Consider the following 24,949-nt stretch of genomic DNA (forward strand, 5'->3'; position numbering starts at 1 on the left):
GAAGAGGGTTAGAAAAGCAGCTCTCCTGAGAGAATTCCCTGCCACAGACAGCTTCAGCACACTCCACCCAGCCCACATGAAAGGTGAGAGGGAGGGACAGGCCAAGAATCTGACTGCTACAGGCTCCAGCTCTGGGTTTGTGTAGGAGAAAGAAACACCACCAATGCTCTTCCCCCCACTAAAAGACTTGTGGTCTTCTGTGTTTTCAGCAATGTCTTTGCAACACTAAATACCCGGTGGGTACGTTAGCATGTGTGCTTCAGGAAAAGTCACAACAGCCCTTTTCTCCTCCTCATGTAGTGCTTTACCAAAATCCAGACTGAGAAATAAAGCGCTCCATCCATGCGCTGCCGCTTCAGTCAGTCCAAGAGTGCACGAAACATGGCTTTTGAAGCCACATTTCCCCGTCCTTTCTCAGGCTACTCCTCCTCTGGAGACACAAAGCAGAATCTGTCTCATCCCCTCTGCAGAAGCTGAGATCAAACGGCAGCTTTACCACATCACAAGTTACAATTAAGGCTACTCCTGGCAAAAGATGATTCCCTCGCCAAATGCTAAAGCTCTCCTGGCATTTCTCTTCCTATTGTCTGTATCCAGCCCTGTATTTATGAGATTAGCCTCAAATTAGGACAGTTTCCTCATTCTTCCTTCACTCTTACTGCAGCCTGGTTCCTGGGAACTTGATCCTATCTTCCACAGAGGTTACTCCCTGATGATAGGAAACATCTCGTGTATGTAGGCAGGAAGCACCAACAGAGGATTACAACGAGGGCTCTCTCCTAATCCTCATTACGACATATCTCCACGGATCAGGAACCTCAGTGGGCCCATTTGAGCAACAGGAACATTAGGGACCCGTCTCACTCCTGCGCTCCCACACGGCGTCTCAGCCCCCTGTGGCATGGCTTAAAGCAGCACACGGGGCTGCGAGGGCACGACAAGCTGCCCTGACCCTTCCAGCTACTTCCACGGCACCCACCTCTCAGCCAGAAGCATGGCACTTACGTGACGGGAGAGGGCAGATCAAACAAAGCAAGTGCTTTTGGAACTGGTGCCTTGCCCCAGCATCACTCAGAGGAGACGAGAGGCAGGTTTAGTGACCACGGTGATGGCTTTCCGTCACCTAAACCGTCCGTTTCAGCAGCTGATGCTGATAAAGAACAAGACGCTCAGTGTGTCTGCTAAAGAACAGCCCCTCTCCCTGCTTTGGGTGTGCTACAGGTCATCGCCCACCTACTGCGGTATCCCTTTGAGAACAGAGGTACAATAACCTCAGGAGTTTTCTCCTCCAGCCACGCACTTCAGCATCTTTCTTCTCCAAACAGAGAGACAGAAGAGGAGGAACAGCATCGCCAACCTCCATAAAACCTCCTCACACACACGCAGTCACAGCGGACTAGGCATTGGTTATTACAGGACAGTATCTTCTTGGAAGAGCAGAGGAACCAGAGCCACTAAGCCTAGCTGGATCAAGCTACATCGTGCCTCATCTCCAGCAGCAGCTGACAGCAGCATCTAAGGAAGAACGTAAGAACAGGGTGAGAGCGTAGCCATGTTTCATTACAAATGCTTTCCCAGGATCCAGCTATTTGCAGCTCCAGGACCTTCTCAACCAGAGGCTGTGTAGTGGCATTTAACAGCCCTCAGAGGATTTTCCTTGCATTAGTTTCTCCAGTCTCCCCCAAACCTGCATAAACTTTGTTCCCCGCAGATCTACACAGTGCATTTAAACTGTTGGTGATTTTTTTTCCTAGGAGCTGATTGTGTTTTTTTTTGTTTTGTTTTAAACAAAAACAAACACTACTCAGCACCAAGCCTTGTTCCTCTAGCCCAGTTCATTGAACTTCTGAGCTCTGTCACCCACATGACACTACCCTGTTTTGAGCCCCCTGCACTGAATTACGATGAATTACCGATTACAATGGCTCCCTCTCCCTCCTGGATTGCTTTGCTTTTCTCAGCGTCTTATTGCACAACCCCACTACTCTCAATTACAAGGACTTTCTACAGCTATTCACCAGAGCTTTTGTTTTTTGCTGCTCTGAATAGCGAGCAGCAGACTTCATCTGCCACTTACTCCTATTTATCATTAACAGACCCATTCAGCAGCTCCGACCTTTGGCAGCCCCTTGTCACAGTTGACTAATGTCAATTCCCTATCGGGAAAGCTGGCCCTTCACCTTTCGATCTTCATTTCCCATCTTTCAGCTTATTATTTACCCATTAGAGACCGCCATGAGATATCTCAAAACCCTGAGAGCACAACAGGACCTCCAGCTCCCCAGCGTCCTGCCACCCATGGAGAGTTTTCCTACCTGCTCTCTCGCTCAACTCCTCGGCTTGCTGGCCTCAACAACCTCCCTCAAGAAGGGTCCCAGCCGTGGGCGCCTGTGCCACCGAGGGAAGCACAGCTGCACCCCAGGCACCACGCCGTCGTAGCATTTAGCCTGACACAACGTGAAGGCAGCAGCCAGGCACCACCAAGACTGCTCTCCTCAGGCTCAGCACCCTCGATTCTGTTGAAGCCAAGCTACGCCAGACCACTCCAAGAAAATACTGGAGCTCACTTGGTTTTTCCAGAGCCCGAACAGGTTCCCACAGAAGCCCTACCAGGACTTCCTCCAGCAACACCTGGGCTTGGAGCAGCCCAAGAGTCAACGGTCATTACCCAGCAACCCAGCTCCCTCCCAAACCCTAGAGTATATCGGGAGAGAAAAAACATTCCTCTCCCTAACATCCTTTTGCTGGACCTTAGTCCTTAATACAACAAAGACGAGCAGAGCGCAGCCTTTTCCCCCAGAGACAATTTGCCATCCTGCCACCCACAACCCACCCCATTGTCCCTGTGGAGTTCAGTCGTCGCTTCCCAGACACACCACACTTCTGTGAAGTGTCCTCCACACTCCTCCACCTCAGAGCTACCCAGATTTCAGCACCCAGAGAACAAGCCCCAGGAAAAGTACCTTCCTCTTCTTTCACAAGGAGCGGCCGATTGCCTCAGATAATGATATTAGGTGAACAAGTGGGACACTGAGAAGCAAGATCAGTTCCCACAAAGACTGGCTAGTAATGAGAGTGGTTAAAGACAGGTAATGAGTGGGTGGTATTTGTCAGCTTCATAATGTAGATTATAATTTGTTTATTACTCTTGCTACTGCTTTCGCTGCTGTTGGAATGCAATTAAATAATAGCACCTATGAGTCCTGCGAGTATCTGTCATCCCTGACCTACAAACATCCCCAGGCCTCCGCTGCACATGCAGTTGCATTGGACGTTTAATGGCACTGCATGGCCAACAGAAAGTATCTCAGCTTTCAGGAAGAAAAGCAAAGACCTCCCAAGACAAAACCAAAGGCACCTCCACAAGGAAAAGGCTCAAAGAAGCTTTGGTCGTTCGGGACAACTAACCATCACCTAGTTTCGTCCATAGTTATTTCAGGAGGGCAACATCTGGGAATTACTCCAGACTGCCAGAGTTCAGAGCTTGATTTTTGGCACTGAGGTAGGGAGAATGTTCCTGTCTGCATCTTCATCTCCTGGTGGCCCACCACCACTAGCTGTACCAGCCACCATTTTTGAGGTAAGGCAGCCACGCCCCAGCCCATCACCAAGCCTCAGTGTTCCCGGTTTAAATCACTGAGACTTTTAATCAGGCTCAGGGTGGCGACTGACCTTGGTAACCGAAGGCTGGCAGCAGCACCAAGAGCTTTCCTCACGCGCCATGTATGACCAAGGAGTGCTCTCCACAGACACATCTCTGCTGGGAGGGTCTGTCCTCTCTCTTTGTCTGAGACGGGCGCAGCGAGGCTGGTCTCGGGGATGAGGCTGCAGGCACTGGGCTGATACTGCTGCTGTAGGAGAAGCGTGCCCCTCCCAAAAAGATGGGGCTTTCCTGGCTGCCGCTGCTTCCCATCGTATTGCCTGAAAGCTGTAGCACTGATTCTGTATCGGGCACTGCACACTGGCAGACAGCAGCTTCTAACAAGACCAGATTTGTTTTATAAAAAAAATGAGATTTGTAAATCTACATGGGCACACATGCACTTCTCTCCGCTTTCACAGGATTTAAAACTAGACTGGGAATTTCTCTAGACCAGCCTCAGCAGCTGGCAACACAGGAAAGGAACTAACTGGTTGCTTTGTGCTTTTTCAGACAGTTTTTGTGCAGTTCAGAACAGTTCAGCCCCTTATTTGGACCCTCGTTAGCCTGGCATCCCTCAACACCGTGTTGTGCTGCAGGACTCACTAGTCAGAGGCAGGCAGGGTCAATGGAGAACTGCTGCTTTGCTAACTTTCAATAGCAACCCTCTGGCCCCTCCCCAAAACACATAAGTCCTTCCCTTTGTGAAGAAAAACATGCTGCAGGGACATAAATAAAAATCAGTGGCAAATTTCAGCACTGAACTGCGCTATCAGTGCATGTTTGGGCACAAGCTAGCGACCACTGAAGTCAGCAGAAGTTTGGAAAGACAAAACACCTCCCACACAAAGGAGAGACAGAAGCAGCAGTCAGAGCTGTGAGGCAGATAAGCTGCCTGTCAGAACAGGCTTGGACTGTCCTAGCAGGAAGAAGTTGTCCAATGAGAGGGAAAGCTATTTGGGGAATGAATGAATAGTGAAGCTTCTTGTTGAAGCTTAAAAAAAAAAAACAAAAAACAAACAAACCAAAAAAAACCTTCCCAAACATCTCTCAGCTTTCTGCCAAATGGATGCAGGGCCAAGACATGCAGGAGCCTGCACAGGACCTCTAGCACAGGATCACTTGAAGACAACAGCCTGGATGGGGGCAGAAGGAAGGTGATGAATGGCGGAGAGGATACAGACAGAGCTGATCCTTGCTCTGTGGGAGGAGAGGGCAGCTTTCTCTGGGCTCAGCACCCAGAAACCCTTCAAACTCACATCCAGTATCCTGCTTCGAACACCTTCAAGAGGATCCTGCCTTGGCTTTCAGGGGGTCCAATCCTGCACAGACTGATGCCTGCTCCAAACAGTCTGGAGTCAGTCCTCCAGGCCATTTTAGAGCAAGAACCAAACTGCATCACTGGAACAGGGAAATAAAATGATGGATGCAATTTAGAACCACATTTGGGGAAGGAAGGGGGGTGGGTGGAGGGAGGGTTCTTACCCCAGACCCAGTCACACCCCACACACACACACGTCAATTCAAAATCTCCCATACAAAAAAAAAAAAGCTGTGTTGCTAGGATGTCACATCCACAACCAAACCTCAGAGCTCAGCTCCTTGCTAGCACAGGGCTTTCACTAATGCCGTATCAGTGACCAGTGCCTCACCAACACACCCGTCTGGTCCCTCACGCTTTGTGCAAGGTTTATCACAACTCACCTCTCAGAAGAAAAACATGGCAAAACCACCAGCCAAACTTGAGCTGCAGAGGAAGAGACGAGGAAGAAAAAAATAATAAAAGCAAAACTCCAAATTATGAAGAATCTACTCCTGAGGCATTGATAGAAGATGAGAAGAGCAGAGTGCCTGAATGCAGAGATTTTCATTGCTACCAAAAGGCAGTGAGAAACCCAGCAAATGACTTTACATAAGACAGATATTTCTCCAGTGAAAGAAAGTAGGAAAATAAATAAATCTGTCTGGATTCCCCTTCTTCCACTCGCAGCTGGTTCCCTTACAAGCTATGTTTAACGCCCTACATGCTATCGGCTTCCTTGTGCCGCTGAGCAGCACTGCCCATCTCTGCTGATCTCTGTAGCACATTTGGTCTCCACTTCCAGCAGGCCCCAACGTTTAAGAGAAAGCCAGGGCTCCAGCCTCCTGCTGGAGGACCCCAGCTTCACAGGAACAGCTGCCAGGTGAGAACACCTCAAGTCCCAGCTATTTGAAGCAATAAAAAGCAGTGGAGAAGCCAGGGAAGCAAATAAGGATAATGCGAAACGAGTGCAGTTTCAGCTGTGAGCACCAACAGCCACAGCAGAACAGAAAGGGCAGGGAGCACTGGTGATCCCGTCTTGCACCATGTGCAGAAGGGGGTCTACACCACACAGGTCGGGGGGGGCCCGCACTGCCCAGCAGCATCAGCAGTCTGGAGCTATGCAGCCAGCCTGTCTGCACCTGCCACATGATTAATTCCCAACCCGTAATTAATCCCCAACCCTTCACTGTGCCATCAAAGCCCAACCACAGCTTCCGTCCTGACCCAGCTCCCAGCCCAGCAATACTCCTGGGACACAGCCAACCAGGGGAGCGTGGAGGTGTCAGGAATGCGCCCACAGGTGCCGCAAACTCACCCGGATCCACTGGAAGCAGCTCCTCGTCTCCGACCGCTCGTGCCAGCACCATCGTGGGCTTATTATGGCTGTGCCAAGGGCTGCCGCCAACCCCGCAGGCAGAGGCATTCTGCTGCCACCAGCCCCTGAGAAACGACTTCTGGACGGCCATGTTCTCCCACACCTCCTTCGCAAGATGCAGCTGTATTTTTGTAGCCACCACAGTGGCCACCAGCAAGTCTGTCAGGCTTTCGCAGGCCACCAGCCAGCCAGGGTTCCCCTATGTGCTACCTGAGGCAGTGAAACCACCAAGGGTATCAGTGCAGCTCCTGAGGTGTTTTGGAGAGGGAAGGGGTGAAAGCAGAGCCAAAGCCAGATTATTAGAAGGAGACGGTGGCTACCGAGGCAATTCCTCCATGCTCCAAGGCCTCCCAGTCCAGGAAGAGGCCCTTGTCCCACCACCCCGGGGCTGCAGCGGGTGGCAGCCATGACAGGAGGGGTGGGCCGGGAAGGAGAGGCAACAAAAGCAAAAAAAACAAAAGCCCCTTCCCGAGCCCAGAGAGCGCCACCACAGGGTCCGAGGCCGCATCGCACACCCAGCCGCGGCGCCATGCGGGCATAAGGCCAGGAACCACAGCCTCAGAGATTTGCTGCTTTGTCACGGCACTGGCCAAGCTCTATGTGCTTGGGCCTCCCCAGCATGGCGGCCCCCAGCAGCTCCTGCCTGCCCAAGCCTCCTGGCTGTGCCCCAACCCCCAGCACGCAGCACAGATGTCTCTCACCTGTGCTGCTGGGTGACTCGCTGCTTTTCCAGCAGCTGCCAGTAGAAGACCATCAGCTTCAATGTCTTTTCTGAGCAAAATCCCACCTTCTGGTCCATAACCTCCCTTCCTCCCCTGCAGTGGTCATAGCCTCCATCAAAGTCCTCAACAGGAGGCCTCATCTTTGCTGAGGAATCCTCTGGGCAGCGTCCCCCCACAACCACTGCTGCTGCTGCCTCTCCAGAGGTGCTGCAAACTATTTCCAGCTGTTTGTATCCTCAGACTGCCCACAGCAGGCCAAGCTTGCTCCAGGCAAGCTGTGTCCTCTCCACAAGGGTCAACCCATCAGAAGCAGCACGGAGGAGCAGGCAGGAACCTCCCACCAGAACAGGATGGCTCCTACAGGCTGGGAAGGGAAAGCCATCGGCAACAGATGGACCAAAGTGACAAGAAGATCATCGCACACACCAAGAAAGTCAAATGACAGGCAACAAGAGAGGAATTTTGCAGCTTGAAGAGAGGAACTCAAGGAAAGGACAAACAGGCATGGAGGGCAGATCCAACTCATCCCTACTTCTGGGCATTTCACTATTTGCCCTCTTATCCCAAATTATATTTAACGAACCCAGCACTCAGACTTCAAGCATGATTAAGAGAAAGATCTGAGGAAGCACAGGAGCAAATGGCTTGAAATCAGGGGAAAACAAAAAAAAAAAAACTTTCACACACTTTCTGAGCAGCCCAGAGCATGACCATCACAGCCTGTGCCAGTCAGCTGTAAATACAGGGATGTGGTGATTAGCTGAACTAATTAAATGCTTTTGCAACACCGCAAATAGCCTGATTTGATCACACTAAGGATTAAAAAAAAAGCCACAAGTAACCAGGCTACCTTGAAAATGTGAGCACCCACATTCAGATGATGGCAGGAAGAGTCTGCTTTCCCATGTGCGTTTCTGGGTGACATAACAGGAGGCAAGTTCAGAAATGTGGAGTTAGACTTGCATCATACTCAAAGTGCATTTGATGCCACACCAAGAAATAAGTGCCTAAGTGAGGGGTAAGGGTAGACACAAAGAAGAAAACTACAATTAACCCCAAATCCCCTTTCTCCAAGCTCATGTCCTGCTTGCCGAGCTCCTGGTGCTGTCACCAGCCCTTCTGTGGTTGTTTGGGGCACATCTTCCCCTGCCTATGCTCTGTCAGTGTCTATGACCATAGATAATCCTAGCTACACTGCTTGGGGAACCTGCCTTTTAAAAAAAAAATATATATATATAAAAACACAATAACAAAAAGACGACCCCTCTCCTGTTTCAGAAGATGCCAAACAGTTACCCTTGCACTCAGGATGTACCTGCTTTCCTTGCCCTTCTCTCTCTGGCTGGGGTGAGCAGCCAGCTCTGCCAAGCAGCACTGAGGGAGACAGGCTAGAATATGATGCACAACCTTTAGGCAACTACACAAGTTCAGAGCTTTAGGCTTTTTCCCTGACTTGAAGCGGAGGGAGAAATTTTGTAAGCATCAACCTGTGGTCCCTGTAGCTGTTCGAGAGAGAGGAGTAAGACAAAGTGATGCATGAGGAAAAAAAAATCTCACATTTCCTAAGGGCTCACGGCATCACACATGACAACCCAGAGACAGCAGATCTAGCAACCAGAGAAGGAGATTACCTGGTTTTGTAGAGCAGAGTACCAGAGAGCATCTCAAAATTGGCTTGTCTGAATCAATGGGTTAACCAAGGAGCTTCTCCCTGCTGTGTGTGGGAAGCATCAACTCCTTGCCAAATTCCACCAATCTGAACATAACCAGCTTTCTCACTCAGCCTGCGCTCCTACGCTCAGCTAACGCTCGTGCCCGCCTCTGCAAGGGAGTGTAGACAGACCCCACACTCTTTTCTCTTGTAAAGATTTCTCCAGCTTTGACCCTTTCCTGATGTCAGTTGTCTCCTCACTGAATTACTCTGACAGTAGAGGACTTGGCTCTCTAAGGATCCTAAGGATCCCCACCCCCACCCCCCAAAAGCCAAGAAGCTCAGTGCAAGACATTTGTAAAACAATAATGGCTGAGGACCAGCCAGGCTAGCTGCTCCCTGCTGTTGAGGCCAGAAGGCTTGGAAAATGCTCTTTTTGGCCCCCTAGGAAAGAGCACTTGCAGATGGCAAATGCTTTTCAGACAAGCCTTCTCCTTCCTTTGGCAACAAGGCTTTTAAGTGGAGCAGTGATGGGATACAACAGACTTGCATCTCCCAGGATGATGTGCTATGCAAGAGCTGCCTGCACACCAGCTCTTCTACCAAGGCCATTGCAAAGAGCAGCTGTGCTGTTCCAGCCAGCCACAGCTCAGCTACCGCTCAAACATGCTCACAGAGCTAGTGCTAGCTGCTAATATCCTATTCCACACCTTAGCAGAAAATCATAAGAGGAAATTAAGAGGGAAACAAATATAGCCATATACCTGACAAGCTGTTCCACACCTCTTCAGCGCACAACCAGCTTCCAGTGTTCCTTCACACCCTCCTCAAGAGCTACTCTACCATGTAATTACAGAAGAAAACCTAAAGGTCTTCTTTTCCCCACATAGCACAGAGATTTTTTCATTTGTTGAGCCACAAACAGGCCTCTAAAATCGATATATAGATTCTCATCATGCAGTGGAGAAGTAAACAACCAAACTTTCACTCACCCCCCCACACACACCTTTGGCTTCTGCTTCAGCCTTTGACCATCTGCCCTGCTCTGCAACGGACCCTGCACCTGCCAGCCTGAACTCCTTGTGCAATTTTTTGGGCTCAGGCCCTAGGATTAGGAGAACAAAAAGATGCAAACCTGAGGAGTTGAATAGATAGTAATTTAATTTCTTGCCACTTAGATAAGAACAAGGAAAGCTGGAGGGGAAAAAAAAGATGGTTGTCCCCCCACCCCTCCCCCAGGTGGGAGAGGTGACACCATCCAGCTTCACATCCAGCACCAGCCAGAGCACAGCTTGCCTGCCCGTTTCCAGGTGAGTTGCAAGGTGTTGATAACCTTTCCTAGCTGTCCTTATAACAGTACGGTTGCACCAGCACCCAGGAAAAAGCAAGTGCCCTGAACGCTGGCAGGGCCAGCTCAGTCCTGCCCAGCTGCCAACAGAGCTGTGAGACCCAGAAGTCACCAGGCAGCTGCCCACAAGGCCACAACTTCTTGCTTTCCTACCAAAAGAAAATCTGCTATCACAACAGTTGTGGGCAAGGCTTTGCTGTGCCTTCACAGGCCACACTTAAACAGCAAACAAAAGTGTCTTTAGTTTATCTATTTATTTTTGGCACAGAGGAATGGCTGGGGCCAAAGCCGGTCCCTTTCTCAAGCTGTTCTTTGTTCCCTGGTTTATCCAATACCCCATCCCTCTCCTTGCCCTCATACTTCCCCCTCTCCATTTTACCACAGGTCTTAAAAATTAAATTGCGCACGAAACCAAACACCACACTTGAACACTGCCCAGCAAATGCTCTTCGTGGTCACAGAAGAATACTAATCGACCATAAAAAAATGGATAAGAGAACAGCATGCCCTTATATGGGCAGAGGCTAGACAAGCATCTGACACAAACATCATTTTTAAAGAAAAAATAATATTTATTTGCAATATAAACAAAGTCCCAATATTGGATCAGTATATATAGGGTCACTAGTTTTCCTTCATAACTCAGAAAGCAGAACCATTCCTCACTAACAAGCTCTCATTTGTACTAATCAGAAGATGCATCTTTTTTTTCCTTTAAAGAAGAAAGACCGCTAACAGCACAGGAAGCCTTTACAAACCAGTTTAGCTGTAATGCAATACAGATGCACTGTCAAAAAATCCCTGAAAAAGTAAATTCCTCCATGAGGTAAGATGCAATTAGGATATTCTCAATTTGCTCACTCACAACCGTACTTACACCCATTCTCCCTTCCAATGACCCATGATCCCAACATTGTTGCAAACAAAACCCAACAAACAAACAAAAAACATCCAGAAAACAAGAAAAGCTCATTCCAACATTCTGGTAACATCTTTAACAAAAAGAACAGTTTCAGGATGTGACAGCGTCAAACATTCCTCCAGATGGAGACTTTTTTTTTATTTTTTCTTTTTCTTGAAAAAAGTACAAAAACTGGATATTTAGAAAAATCCGTGGCTTTTTTCAGTTACATGAGTTAAAGTGGCCAGGGAGGGGGGAGAAAGGAGGGACTACATTGCAGCCAATAAAAAAAAAATCCAAATCCGTTCTGCCCTCCTCCCAGAAATTACCACTTCCTCCCCCTCCCGGCCCAGTATAAGGTGTTTGCCAAACACTAGCCAGAAATATAAACAAGTCTTCTCAGAATAGAAGGCACGGTATAAAGTTATTCGAAAGAGGAAGAAAAAAAAATCAGAACCTCTGTTGAAAGCTCCAATCATCTCAGAATTTGCCAGTTAATATATATATATATATAAATTCTCTGTTACAACACTCTTGTCATCGTTTCCACATCTCTCCATTCCCCTGGACGCTCCACACGTGATGATTCAGTCCCATCCTGCCATGCAACCCTCACTCTGCTCCAGGCTCTTGCCACGTTCCCCCACCCCCCACACGCACATGTGGGAAAGACTCGAGTGTGCACGAGGAATGCCAACATCACGACTCCTTTCTTTACTTGGGAAGCTGGAATGATTTCAGGCCAGCTGGATGACATTAAGTCAGTCAACAGGCAGCAGAGAATGAAGCTGGGCTCAGACATGCTTCTACCAACTCTAGAGGCTACAAGAGTTTTACCACTGGCAACAGCAAACTGTTTTTGGCAGGGGTGGCATTAAAAAAAAGCTTGCGGCTTAGTCACCTTGGCTGAATCAGTGCAGAGTTTGTGATTGTGAGTGCAGGAGTGGTGAAGGGGTTGCGTTTAAGCCCAACTGGCCTTCACACATAACAAAGCTTCCTACCAGATGCTAACAACAACAGCAGCAGCATGTATCTCTCTCTGGAGTACCCAGTAATATGCCAGGACATACCAAGGCTTCACATAGTGTGCAAAATGCATTTGGTCAATATAAACATTTGATTAAAAAAATAATAAATGATCAAACAAGAAACAGAATAAAATACTGGTTTTGCAACCTTGTCTGTACAAACAGTCAGGAACTTACATATTTAAAAAGAGTTTGAACCCAAAGCTCGAGTAAGATCTACCTTTCCTTTTTTTTAAAATCAAAAAAAGTAAACTTGGGTTTTAAAACAGTCTTGGCCTAACACCTTTTGTTCAAGGTTTCCAAGTGCATAATCTCCTCACTTTCCACAGCAAGCTAACCCCTGGTAGCTCTTCGCACGTGTGCATGATCTGACAGTCCCAATGCACCCAGGAAAGCGGTTATTGCCGGTAACAGCTGTGTTCAAAACACTGTAACATCGCCCGTATTAAATAACCCCCTGTAAAAAGGCTACCTCTTCAAACCACTTTGATCAGGATACTACTGAATGGCATTAGCCTTCTTAAAGCAGCAATCGGGCACCTCTGCCCAGAGAAGCTAGTCCTTTCAGAGCTGCCTGGCAAGACAGATATTTTTTGTAAGAGTTGAAATGCTCAAGAGAAGCGATTCGATGCTTGAGTTCCCAACCAGACGGCGTCCCCTTCATGTGGACTCCAGGGTGTTGAGCTGAAACAGGTTGTGGTTGGTGGGGGTGGTGAAGTAGAGCTGTTCGCTGGGCGAGCGGTTGTCGCACGGACTGTTGAGTCCCAGAGTTCTCTCAAAGTCCAGTAGCTGGCCCATGAAGTTAAAGTTTGGGGAGATGTTGGATTTTTTCCTTTTCACAAAGTCATAGGCATCGTTCAGGGACAAGTTGAGTTTTTGCATCAAGTAGGCGACCGTGACCGTTACGGACCGGCTGATGCCAGCGAGGCAGTGAACAAGGATCCCACACTTCTTGGAACGGGCCTCATCTGAAACAAGACAAGGGGAAAGGGGGGGGGGGGGGTCTATTATTCCGCACCAAAAACACACGGCTTTGGAGCAGGGCCAGGTGGCAGCTGCAGGCTCACAGGACCAGGACGACTGCCAGAACTGGATCCCCTGCTCCCAGTGACACCAGCTCACATCCCTTTGACACCACGGCCCTCCCCAGCGTGCTCCCAAGAGATTCCCACCATGCAGCAATGCTGCACAGCCCCATTCAGCTCGGCAAGGCCATGTATCTCAGATGCTTGAGAAGCACAAATCAATCCTGGCAGCAGGCAGCACATCCCTTCCCCAAGGACCTTCAGTACCCTCCGAAGGCAGGCCAGGCTGGAGACAACAGCTCCAGCGAGATGCTGGGCACAGCACAGCCACCTCCACACCAGCTAGATCCAGGCTGTCCAGGACACAAAGGTACAGCCCGACGCCACACAAGCAATTCTCCTTTGCTGTTCTAATCCTTCCACTAGAAAGTTATCCGAATGCAGTCAAAGCCAATTTAAACAGAGTCTGAAGTGCACGAACTTCCCCTATTGTGAAATTGTTCTTCAGGATCGAAAGAAGTACACTTTACTACAAACAAACACTTGTGTTGGAGGAGACTCTCAGAATGAATGGTAGCAGGGAGCAGGAATGCAGGCTGCACCAAAAAATTGCGAGAGAACAGCAATGAAATTTCCCCTTCCTGGCCACTGATTGAGAAGCACACACACACACTCATCGTCTCCCGCACGGCCAGAACAGCGTGATCCCTTTATGAATTGACATCTTGGTGCTGAAAGAGGGACACGCTGCTGAGCGCGCTGAACGCACGCAAGTACACGGCTCTGCTTACTTCTGGGCAGCCCTACTTGCGGGCCATCGTTTGGCTGAGAGCTTGGTGGGGAGGGAGAAGGTGGCAGGAGAAAGAGGGTCCTCGGATAAAGCCACACTAGTGAGAGACATACCGACACCCCCAACATGGCAATGGGCAAAGAAGATGCAGGCAAAGCAAAATCTAGACCAGATCCACAACAGGTTTTCTGTCCCAGCCTCCAAAACCAGGCAAGAGCTTCCAGTGCAATGGGCGATCACCCAGCCCTCCCCCCAGTCTCTCCCCATTCAACATTCCCCCTCACACTTCTGCCTTTCATCTGACGGGGTACTGCACTGCATTTCTTGGTGTTTGGTTCTAGAGTGAGGTAATCCTCCATTTCCTGCCATTAAATGGAAAGCACAAGCACAGCATTCACAGGGACACCTCCTGACCAGAGTGGACAGGCCCCAGCAGGGACCCCCCTATCTCACTCATGAGGTTTAGCAGCACGCTCCGTGCAGGAGGTGCAGACAGGTCCCTGCTGCCTCACCGCAGCAGCACGTCCTGACCAGAATCAAGTTATCAGGCACTGCTCTGCCCCACTTCAGCCCTTACAGCATGGCCAGTGAGCGCATGCAGCGGGATACAACACCGGGGACATCAAAGTAACACCAAATCTGTCAGCAGAGCCTTCAGACTGAAGGCAAAGGTCCCCGTCACCCTTGCCAACATCAATGCATCTTCAACCAGATACAAAGCCATGGAGCTTTTAATAGTTACAGTATTAACGACTACCTGTGCCATTCACTCCGCAAATCAGAATGGATCAGGCTGACTGTCACCAACAGACAATGCAGCTCACAGGGGAAGCGTACATCTCTATTCAGCCCGACAGATGCTTCCACCAGAAAATGAAGCAATTTTCCAAGTTAATGCTAGCCTCAGAGAGGGCATCTGCCCCTGCACTCCCCTCCATGACCAGCCCAAGCCGTCTCGGGGGCTGTCTGCACAGCAGTTTTTCCAGCTGAGCTCTGCAGTGTAATTATAATCACTAACTCATTGTGTTGACACTTACCTTAGGAGAAGTACCCATACAAGGAGTTAGTTATGCTAGGGAGACTTACAGCAGGATCACAACTAGACTAGCAAATCCCCTGAGGAAAACAACCCCCCAGAGTTTTAACCACGCTCAGGGCTAAGGAATCTCTGGCACCAGTCACGTTAACGCGGCCCCCACTGGCGCCCACCCCTCCCGTCAGAGCAGGCACCCAGAGCTCCCCACCACCTTGGCTCAGCCATCTCACACCGCTGCAAATCCCCATACAAGGGCACGAGGCAGCAGGGCCGGTGTTTCTGTCACCACTTGCAGGTAACGTGGCTGAGGTGCTGTGTGAGGGCCCAGTTTCAGAAGGGGAGGACTCCCCAAACCCAGCCTCTGCAGCGTACTGCCTGGCTGCTCAGCTAACACCGATGCCACAGCCCCAAGAGGTGAGGCCAGAGACCAGCGACAGCCCTGGGAAGCTGTTTGCCACATTCCCGAACAGTGACTACAAAAAAAAATTCTGCCAACTACCTACCAATAAAAGCAATGGCCTCGGGAAAGAACTGCGAGAGGTTCTGGCTCCAGTGATCTGAGATGGGGATCTGCTTGTACTTGAACTCTCCATCGTGCTCAAACATGTTTGGCAGGTTGGGAGTCACATTCAGGATGTACTTAATGCCATATTTGCCTAGGACATCCAAGTTGGTTGAATCTTTGGCGCAGCCCAGGTACAGGTAAGGTAGGATCTGGACTGGAAAGGCAGGCTGATTGTTGGGGATGGGACTCCCGTCCGACTCCGTGGCACTGCTGGGTTCTCTGTCGGATTCACCATCTGAGCAGTCAGAGCTTATCCGCAGCCCTCCCAGGCCAAGGACAGACGCTGGGGGAGAGTTGTTGGGTGAGGAGCTGTCAAGGTTCGTCTCACAGTGCTCCGAATACTCAGTCTGAAACTTGTTAAATCCACCTGGGAAGGGGGAACGGAGAAAGGGAAGGAGAGGGGCAGAGAGAGAAAGATGTTTTAGCCTTCAACATGGGACATCCTCCTATCTGAACACACACACACACGTTATTTACTTAGTCTCTGCCAGCAATTGGCTGCTATGCCTCCAACTACCCGAAAAGCAACCCGAGAAAGCCATCTCCCTGCTCCTTTGCCTTCCCCAGCAGCCTGTTACTGGGCAAACGGGTCCCAAGCAAAGAAAGTTCCTTACTAAGTTTAATAAATACAGGCCAAATCTCAACTGCATCAAAAGAAACAAACATCCAAAAATAAAATAAATGGCAAGAGACAATCTCGCCTCATTTAGCTTCTTGGCACACGGGGCTGGGGCAGTTTAGGCAAGAGCTATTATGCCACCTAGGCAGAAAAGCACAAAAGTATCCATGTCTGAAGAGATAAACCAAGAACAACAAGCAAAGGCCCAGCTCAGGCACTAAAACCCCATAAAATAATTCACCTTCTAGCAGGGAAAAAGGCCATAAGTTTTGCCAAAGAGCCATTCTCACACCTAATTTATCACTGCGAACGTGCTTTGTGACAGGGCAGCTCCACAGGCTCGTTCTTCACCCAGACCAAAGCTGGCTTGAGGAGGGATGGGACCCCTCATGTACCCTAAGTACTCACTCCCCTCCAGCTCCTCAGCTCGACATCTTGGGAAGGAAGGCAGAGAGAGCAGCAAAAACCCCACCAATCTGCCTCCTTCCAGGCAACATTAAACCAGCATCCAGCCATCAGTATCTGACACTGACAAATGGTTTAATTAGAAAGGCCTCCTGGAAACTTTGTTAGTGGGTTCGGTGGTTGTGGCGGGGTCACCGAGCAGGACAGATAGCTCCTGCCACATCCATTCATGAAAAAAGGCTTGTCCTCCTCCTCCTCCTCCCTCCCGCGCAGCCAGACAGCGCCGAGGAGCCATTTTGGAATTTTAATTGGAAACATTTCCCACCAAGGCTCCCGGAAAGAGGCAGAGAAAGGGGCTCACCCCCAGCCCCCCGCCCGTTAGGGACAGCTCAGAGCAACTTCAAAGCTGCTCCCTCCTCTCCAGGAGGAGGACGACGGGGAGACAAACACGAAGTCAAAGCGGAGGAGCAGCAGGGCTCGTTGGGAAGCTCGAAGCCAGGATGGGCTGGGGGCTTCGCCCACCAGCACCGGCAGGGAGCAGAGGGAAGGGGGGCACGGGGAAGAGGGCCAGTCCCTGTGCTCGGGGCCTGGGTCCCCCCCTCCACGTCGCTTTCCGAGGAGGCTGGTGCAGGCAGTGCGCTCTGGGGGCTCGTCCCCACATACCTGCCTATCTCCCTGCCTCCCCAGGCCCATACCAGGGGCTCCCCCGGCTCCCATAAAAGGGTCTATTAAGAAGCAGCAGCGTTTTTAAAGGGCTGCAAGTGGCAGCTTTCGCACCCCTCCCCCGCAGGGCCGCCTCGCCTCCGCTGCTATTCCTGCCCCAACGCCGCCACCCAGCGACCGCACCGGCAGCCCGGGAAGGGGCCGGCAGCCGGGCTGCGGGCTCCGCTCAGCCCCACACGGAGGCCCGCCGGGATGTTCCGAAACGGTCCCCAGATACCCCAAAACCGCAGGAAAGGGCATGTGCGGGGGGGGGGGGGGGTACGCAGGGTCCCCCCCACCCAGCTCCTGCATCATCCTACGGGAGGGGGGGGGGCAGCCCCCTCCCAGACAGGCTGCTGTTTCCAAGGAAAGTGAATGGGGGGTGCGGGCGGCTTTTTTTTTGGGAAGGGAAACACAAGGGAGGGAGGCCCTTTCTGAAGGGGAGAGGCGTGGGGCGCCGCGGGGGCTGCAGCGACCCAGCCGGGGGCTGCTGGGGTCGGGGCAGGGGAGGCTGCGGGGAACGCAGGGGGCTGCCCCCGCCGGGCACGAAGGCTGCCGCCGCTGCCGGGGGGGGAGAAGGCAGCGGGGCGCTGGCAGCCTCCCACCATTTTGTTCCGGGGATTAAAGCCGGGGGGGATCGCTGCACCCGGCGGCGCGGGGGGGGGGGGGTGCGGGAGCAGGGCCGGCCGGGGCTCCGGGGCGGGGGGCAGCTCACCTTTCAGGTAATAGGCTTTGCAGCCGTCGTCGCGCAGCTTCTGGAGCAGCAGCCCCAGCACGGAGGTGGCGGCGCCGCCGTCCTGCCAGTCGGCGGTGGCCTCGTCGTAGAGCAGCACGGTGTCGGCCTTGCAGCGCTTGACGAAGCGCTCCTTGTCCTCGTGGTTGGGGATGATGGAGCGGATGGGCAGGTTGCCCTTCTTCAGGCGGCGCAGCATCAGCCCGGGGATGGCCAGGTTGATGGCGGTCTCGATGTGCGAGCTCTCGAACAGCTCGTGGGGGCGGCAGTCGAGCAGCAGCAGCGACCGGCCGCCTCCCGACTCCAGCTCCTCCTGCAGCCACTCCGCGCTCTTGCACGGCATCGCCGCAGCCATGGGCGCCCGCGGGGAGCTCCCCCAGACCTGCGTTTTCATGGGGCTCGGCGGCGGCGGCGGGCGGGCGGGCGGCCAGCGAGCGAGCGAGGGCCCGGCCCCCAGCGGCCACCCCCGCCGCGGCTCCCTGGGCTGGGCTGGGCTCGGCCCGGCCGTGCGCTGCGCGCTGCCTGCGGCCCGGAGCACGGCGGCCCCGCTCTGCCCTAGGCGGCGCGCCCCATCCCGGCGGCCTCCCTTAAAGCGGGGCTCTCCGCCGGCCCGCCGGGTCGTGCCGCGGGGGCGGGCCGGGGGGCGGGCCGGGGGGCGGCGCGGCACAGCTCGGCGCGCCACGCCCCGCCATGGCGCGCCCGACAGGCCGCGCCCCCTCCCGCGCCGCCACGCCCCCGCCGTCCGCCGGAGCCAATGAGGGCGCGGCGGGAGGGAGGCGGGCGGCCATATATGGGCAGGGGCGGGGCCGCCGAGCGCGGGAAGGGGCGCGGGGTCCCGCGGGCCTCGGCGGCGGGACCCGGGGGAGGCGGCGGCGGGTCCAGGCCCCCCCCCCCCCCCCCCCCCCCCCCCCCCCCCCCCCCCCCCCCCACCCCACCCCACCCCACCCCACCCCCGCGGAATCCTGCAGGCCTGCGCTCCCCAAATCCCCGCGGGCATCAGCCGCTCCCAGCCCAAGACGGACGAGCCGTTCCTTCGTGGCAACAGCTTCTTCTCACTGTAGCCCCTCGCTCTACGCCCTCCCAGAAAATACTGCCACAGAGGGAAGGGCCTGGGTCTGCCCCAGCAGCAGACTCCCAGGCTCAGGGACCCGGCTGGGTGTCTGCGGGGTTTTTCCCAGCCGGCTGAAAGTCAAGGCCCGGGATGTGTCTTGTGTAACGGGAAAGATGTCGTTCTGTAACACCCCCCTTCCCTGCACACGCGCACACAAACACACGTACGCAGTCTGAGTTGTAACAGGCTTTAAAGCTGCTGTTCGAATGACGCTGTGTGCCTAGGCAAAAAAATACATGCTGGATTGTATAAAGCACACAGCCCCAGCCTGTCTCCTTTTAGCCTGGTTGTTAAGCAGGGACCCTAATGGGAATGCAGAACCAGCGCAGCACTTGGGAACATGCTGAACTTCGAGCACGTCGAGCATCCCGTTACAAAACCCTGTGCTTTCAGCAGGACCATGCTCAGAGCCGTTCGTGGATTTCATTGCTATCAGCAAAATAAACGTCTGCTTCTACATTGCTTCTCTGTGACTCAAGTGTGTGCCTGAGAAAGCGGAACAGCTGAAGCTGTCCACTTCCCCTTGCCCAGTTTATTTTTACTGCTGGTTGCTGTGGGAAGCTATTGTGATTCAGCGTTGCTGTAGGAAGTTACTAATGCCACTCTTGCAGCAAAGGATGTTGAGGTTCTTATGCAAGCCACTGTGAAAATAGCTGACCTTTCAGAACATTTCTCAAAGTACCTTCGATTCCTAAGTGGAACAGCAGTGGGCTGTGCAAAGAAGGCACATCTGGGTCTAAAGCCCTTGGTGTACTGAGCATGCTCAGCCTGCTGGGGGTACGCTCAGTGCCAGGAATTTTAGGGGGGCTCCTGGGCTCCCCTTTGGGAGGCAGCAGTAACCGCTGTGAGCAGGGATGCGCTTCACCTCCGTCCTGTGGTCACGTTAGCGAACACGTAAACCTCCGAGCAGGACAGGTTCCAGGCGCATCACCTGCAGAGGCAAGACCAGATTTCTCGCCAGTGAAGGTGAGGGCCGGAGAACGTCGCCCAGCAGCAGCGTGGCATCCCTGCCTGCCCAGCCAGGAGCCGGGGGACATCGGGAGGGGGCAATAGAGCCCCCCCGGCTTCTCCCACCTCCTGTGGCAGGAGCGTGGGTTACGGTGGGGTTATGGTGAACACAGCCCCGCGGGGGGACAGGCCCGTGGCGGGGTCAGGGGCGGGCAGGGCTGGCAGCTGGAGGCTGTGCCAGCCTGTCGGCTTGCTGCCCTCTTGAGTCAGCTGCTCCAAAATGCAGCGAAGCCAAAAGCGAGATGAAACCGAGTCATCACCGTGCACCGGCGGCGGGTCCCTGCGTGCCGTCCCCCCGCCGCCTCCCGGCGCATCTCCCCTGCAGAGGAAGCTCTGCCGAGAGCTCTGCGCTCCTCGGTGCCCTGCAAAGGAGCAGGCACCCACATCTGGTTTCCTGCGGAGAGCAGAAGAGGCAGAGAGGACGCACGCAGCTGGGGCCGGGGGCCGCCTCGGGGCTTTCGGTGGCGTTTGGTCTTGCCGTGCACGTGGCTTTGGTGCCAGCAAAGGTCGGTGCCCAGAAACGAGCAGCTTTCGGCTCAGCTCTGAAGGGTCCCAAGCGCTTGGGGACAAGGACAACGCTGTGCAGTAGCAAGCGGATGGCTCCCTTCTCCGTGCCGCACCTCAGCTGGCTGCGGGTGCCTGACACAAAGGTGTGCACGCATCCTTCTGCTCCTTGTCCCAGTCTGGGAGGACTCCCCCCTCCTTCCAGCCCACCGTGGCCACAGCCACATCTTGGGTTCGGGGTGCTTTTGTCCTCATCCATTCTCTGCTCCCCTGCGATGCTGAGGCAGCCGCCACCTCCGGTTCCTCACTCCCTTTGCCACCGCCTCTCACCTCCTGAGCCCGGGGACTGTGTTTTGATGTCTTTTTTCTACCCAGGGCTGTGTTTTGGCGTCTATTTTCCACCTGGATCTTTGTTTTATGTTGCAGAAACAAAGACCAAGAGTCACGGCAGGACAAGAGGTAACAGCACAGTTAGTAGGTTTTCCCACCTGTACAGCAGAGTTAGTGCCTCCCTCCCTGTCACCTTTGCAAGCACATTTAGCTGCTAGGGAAACAAGCAGGAGGGCTGGTTTGATGCTACCATCCTTAGCATCCTCCTTGCAGTGCTGAATTTCTGGGATTGAATCACTTTATATATACTTATATATATAATTTAACTTCAGTTCTCTTCACTAATCACTTAATTGAAGTAGGAGTAAATCTGTCAGGGAAGGGCAGTTGTTCATTGTTTACACAATATTTCATTATTGCATGTAAGAGGTTAACTCCTGGTAGAGAAATAGATGCACGGCTTTAACAGTAAAATTAAACAAATAAATAAATAAAATAAAAAACCCAAATTTACTTTCTACTCCTGCACTAATTTGTGACTATTTTTATCAACACTAACGCTGAGCCAGGGTAAAAATACTCCCTAGAAATTTAGAATTTACATTTGTCTTCATATATATTCAGCAGAAATCTAGCTCCCCAGCCTCCGCACTGCCTAATCTGGATTCATTAGCTTCAGCCGCCCGCAAGAAAAATGTCAGATGACTTTGGCCTGGTGAAGCACTTCACCCACAAGCGATCAGTGGGAGGATCTACGCGCTGCGACGCTTTCTGCAGCGAGCCCTCCCTGTGCAGCAACGGCCGTGAACCTGCAGGCAGCTCCTGGGGGTGGGAGCAGATTTCCCCTTCCTCACACCGCCCTGCTTCTCCGGTGGGCTCCATCCTGCGTGGATGCTGAGCCCTGGGAAGTGCATTCTGCCGGCGGGAAGCTGCCTTGTGTCCAGCAGGGTCAGGGTGGTGTTGCTCGTGTGTAGTCACCAGTGGAGACGCTGGGCCGGGATGCGGGGAGCTCAGGCTGATGAGTTGCTGGGTGCTGCCATTTTTGCTCTACGAGATGGGACAGCATCGCTTGTCCCTCTCTGGAAGGCACTTTTGCTCTAGAGTTGGAGATTTTCATGTCGCGGTGTCTGTGGATTCTGGGCCAAAGACTGCACAATGGTTCTCTGGTACGTCCCTGCAGGAGAATCCACACAGCCAAATGTAAAAGGAGGCATGTGCGGCCTCACAGCGCCTTCGCAGTGCCCGGCCTCCACTTGTGTTCCTCCTTCTTCCAGATTAGCCTCAATCTCCATGGGCCTCTGTTCCTGCCTCCCACCTGACTCTTCTGACATCATCTTTGCCTCTCGTCAGACCTGGAGAGCACCGCCAAGGTTGAGGAAACCCCTCAAGAGCTGCAACGAAAATCCACGTCCAGGTTCCGGCCTTCTGAAGGAGGCTCAGGGTAGGAGGCTTCCCCTGAGGCTGGTTCCCACCTTTCCACCACGCAGATGTCTCCAGGTAGATCCAGAAGCTCTGTGGCAACCATGGAGGAGCAAAGCTGTGTCTGCAGAGTGTTGCAGGCTGTGGTGGACGTTATCTTCTCTTTGCAGCAAAAATCAAGGCTCCAAGAACTCTGTTTTTCTGTTTTCTGTGATCAGCTCTTAGTGGTTGCAGAAGCCCAGAAGGGCTAAGGCTGGAGGTCCCTCTGGAGAGCATCGCAGCGAGGTCTGCTGGAGCAGGACCATCCCAGTTGGGTTCCCAATATCTCCAAGAATGGAGACTCCACGCCCTCTCTGGGCAACCTGATGCAGTGGTCGACCACCCTCACAGTGAAAAAGTGTTTCCTTACGTTTAACCATTACATGCCGTGCTTCAGTTTGTGCCCATTGCCTCCCACCCTTTCACTGGGCACCCAAGAATAGCCTGGCTCCATCTTCAGAGTTTGAGGAACCATCTGCATTTTTACAGCAAAGGGTTTGCTTCCACCTGGGTGCAAAAAAAACAAATCCAATCTGCAGAGCCAAAACCTAATTTATCCAGAAATATCAGCCCAGTACTTCTCACACTGCTTTGGCTGGGAGAGCTGCTTCGATGACAGCTTGGGAGGTCCCCACACTTTCTGTAAAATCCAGGACAGAAAGGGACAAACAGGAGATGAGTCCCCACAGGCTCCTCCAGCCATCAGGGCAACCTCTGATCCAACCAAACTGGGATAACAGCAACGACGGCTTGCCTGCTTCCCTCCCTCTGCTTCCCAGGCTCCAGGCTCCTGGCAGGGAGAAAACTGGAGAAGATTTCCGATTATATACCCTTTTTATCAGCAGGCTTTAAATGAACAGGTGCGAAAGCCACACACCACCACCCTTACGACAACCTCCCTTGTGGAGGATATATACCTATAGCTACATATCCCTATGCAGGTATACCTATATACCTACATGCCCCATTTCTAATCATTTCTCATTTATATGCCAAAATAGAAGCTCATCCTTAGAGAACAGGAAGGCAGAGAAGAGCAAGCAGGGCAGTGACAGCAGGGCCCTTTGGTGTTTGTTCCCCACGTGCCTCCGCTCTCACCCGTCTGCACATCCAGAGCCTCCCAGCTCCACAGGCTCAGCATCCTCGGCGGCCCGCCCTCCACACACGTCAGTTCCTTGGCTGTTTCTCCCAGTCAGCCAGGCTAGTCACAAGAAGCAATTTCCTGCAGAGAAATATTTCTTTTTCAAGGAGGCTAAGTGTGAGCTTCCTGGTGCAGGCTTTTTACCAGAACCAATTGCGAAAGCAGCTCCACCACCCACTGGGCACTTCTTAAAATGGGCTTGGGGTCTCAGCTCTGCTTCCCCAGCTTGGCTCCCCGACCCCTGCCCATAGAATCATGAAATGGTTTGGGTCGGGAGGGACCTTAAAGCCCATCTAACTCCAACCCCCTGCCATGGGCAGGGACCCCTCCCACCAGCCCAGGCTGCCCCCAGCCCCATCCAGCCTGGCCTTGGGCACTGCCAGGGATGGGGCAGCCACAGCTCCTCTGGGCAGCCTGGGCCAGGGCCTCACGGCCCTCAGAGTAAATAATTTATTTTGTAATATCTAATCTGAACCTACCCTCTTTTAGTTTAAAGCCATTACCCTTGTCCTATCACTATACCCCTGGCAAAGAGTCCCTCCTGGGCTTTCCTGTAGGCCCCTTTTGGCACTGGAAGGTGACTGTAAAGTGTCCCTGGAGCCTTCTCTTCTCCAGGCTGAACAGCCCCACTTCCCTCAGCCTGTCTTCACAGGAGAGGTGCTCCAGTCCCTTGTTCATATTCGTGGCCTCCTCTGGACTTGCTCCAGTAGCTCTACGTCCTTCTGATGCTGGGGGCGCCAGAGCAGAACACAGGGCTCCAGGTGGGGTCTCACGAGAGTGGAGCAGAGGGGTGACGTTAGTAGGTCCTAAACCTGCATCTCCGCATTCTGGAGCTGGATGGAGGTAACATCCCCTATGGGGAAGTCAAGCACGTAACAGCCTCTCTTGACCAGGACAACAGCCAGACCTCCAGGAAGGACACACGAGCATGCTCTGGAGCAGACCTGTCCTCTGGCTGCTGAGGACCCACCTTGCTGCGCCTACGCAGCTGCTGAGCCCCAGCAAAGGTGTTCTGGCTGCAGCTCCCGCTCCTCCTCTGCCTGGCCTCATCACTCACTTGCTGCAAAGAAGTGTCCACTATTTCCCCATATTTTCTCCAAGCCCCTTGTTGCAGCATTGAGCGATTTTTCTATTTCATGACAGCCTGGAAGCTTTGCTGGAGCGTCAGTCCAGACCATTCCTCCAGCAAGCAAAGCAGACAAGGCACTTGGTGGCATTGGCAGGAGGAAACAATGCATAAGCAGTCATTGTTGAAGGCACTTGTTGCATCTTGCCCAAGAGACCGTGTGCATTATTGTGCCCGCTGACAGCATCTCTGGAGGGTTATTGAGGGCCTGGGCCTTGCTCTGGCACAGCTTGGAGGCCGGCTGTGGTGGCCAAAGGGGATTTGGGGGAAATGCCCCCTGTGGCCCAGTTTTCACATGCAGCTGCTATATCTGGAACATCCCAGGGACACGCACAGAGCCTGCGGGAAGTGAGAGCTCACATCATTTATTAGACCAAGGGATGGACCCAGGAGGAAAAGATGGGCTTTAAGATACACGTTCCCATCTG

General features: G+C 52.9%; 2 protein-coding genes across 2 annotated transcripts in view; both read right to left on the reverse strand.

Annotated features, from left to right (window-relative positions):
- LOC308200551 (uncharacterized protein) overlaps positions 1-7,013 on the reverse strand; it is a 293,039-nt gene extending 286,026 nt beyond the window's left edge. Inside the window, exon 1 of the mRNA XM_080606455.1 lies at positions 6,259-7,013. The gene's annotated coding sequence lies outside the window, so the exon portion shown is untranslated. The remainder of the gene's footprint in view (positions 1-6,258) is intronic.
- Positions 7,014-10,587: 3,574 nt separating this feature from the next.
- Positions 10,588-18,462, reverse strand: DUSP7 (dual specificity phosphatase 7). Its single transcript, XM_080606451.1, has 3 exons — positions 17,826-18,462; positions 15,323-15,751; positions 10,588-12,936 (listed from the first exon to the last, which is right to left on the reverse strand). Exons 1-3 carry the CDS (start codon positions 18,235-18,237, stop codon positions 12,629-12,631), a joined length of 1,149 nt encoding a protein of 382 aa, XP_080462577.1. The 5' UTR covers positions 18,238-18,462; the 3' UTR covers positions 10,588-12,628.
- Between the last annotated feature and the right edge of the window lie 6,487 nt (positions 18,463-24,949).

The sequence above is a fragment of the Anser brachyrhynchus genome (assembly GCF_964034855.1).
Source record: "Anser brachyrhynchus genome assembly, chromosome: 10".
In the NCBI taxonomy this organism is placed as follows: domain Eukaryota; kingdom Metazoa; phylum Chordata; class Aves; order Anseriformes; family Anatidae; genus Anser; species Anser brachyrhynchus.

Coding starts and splice junctions, on each gene's coding strand:
- DUSP7 (XM_080606451.1), bottom strand. CDS start 18,237: ATGAAAACGCAGGTCTGGGGGAGCTCCCCGCGGGCGCCCATGGCTGCG. Junction 15,752..17,825: donor CAAAGCCTATTACCTGAAAG/GTGAGCTGCCCC, acceptor CCCCCTTCCCAG/GTGGATTTAACAAGTTTCAG. Junction 12,937..15,322: donor CGAGGCCATTGCTTTTATTG/GTAGGTAGTTGG, acceptor GTCTTGTTTCAG/ATGAGGCCCGTTCCAAGAAG.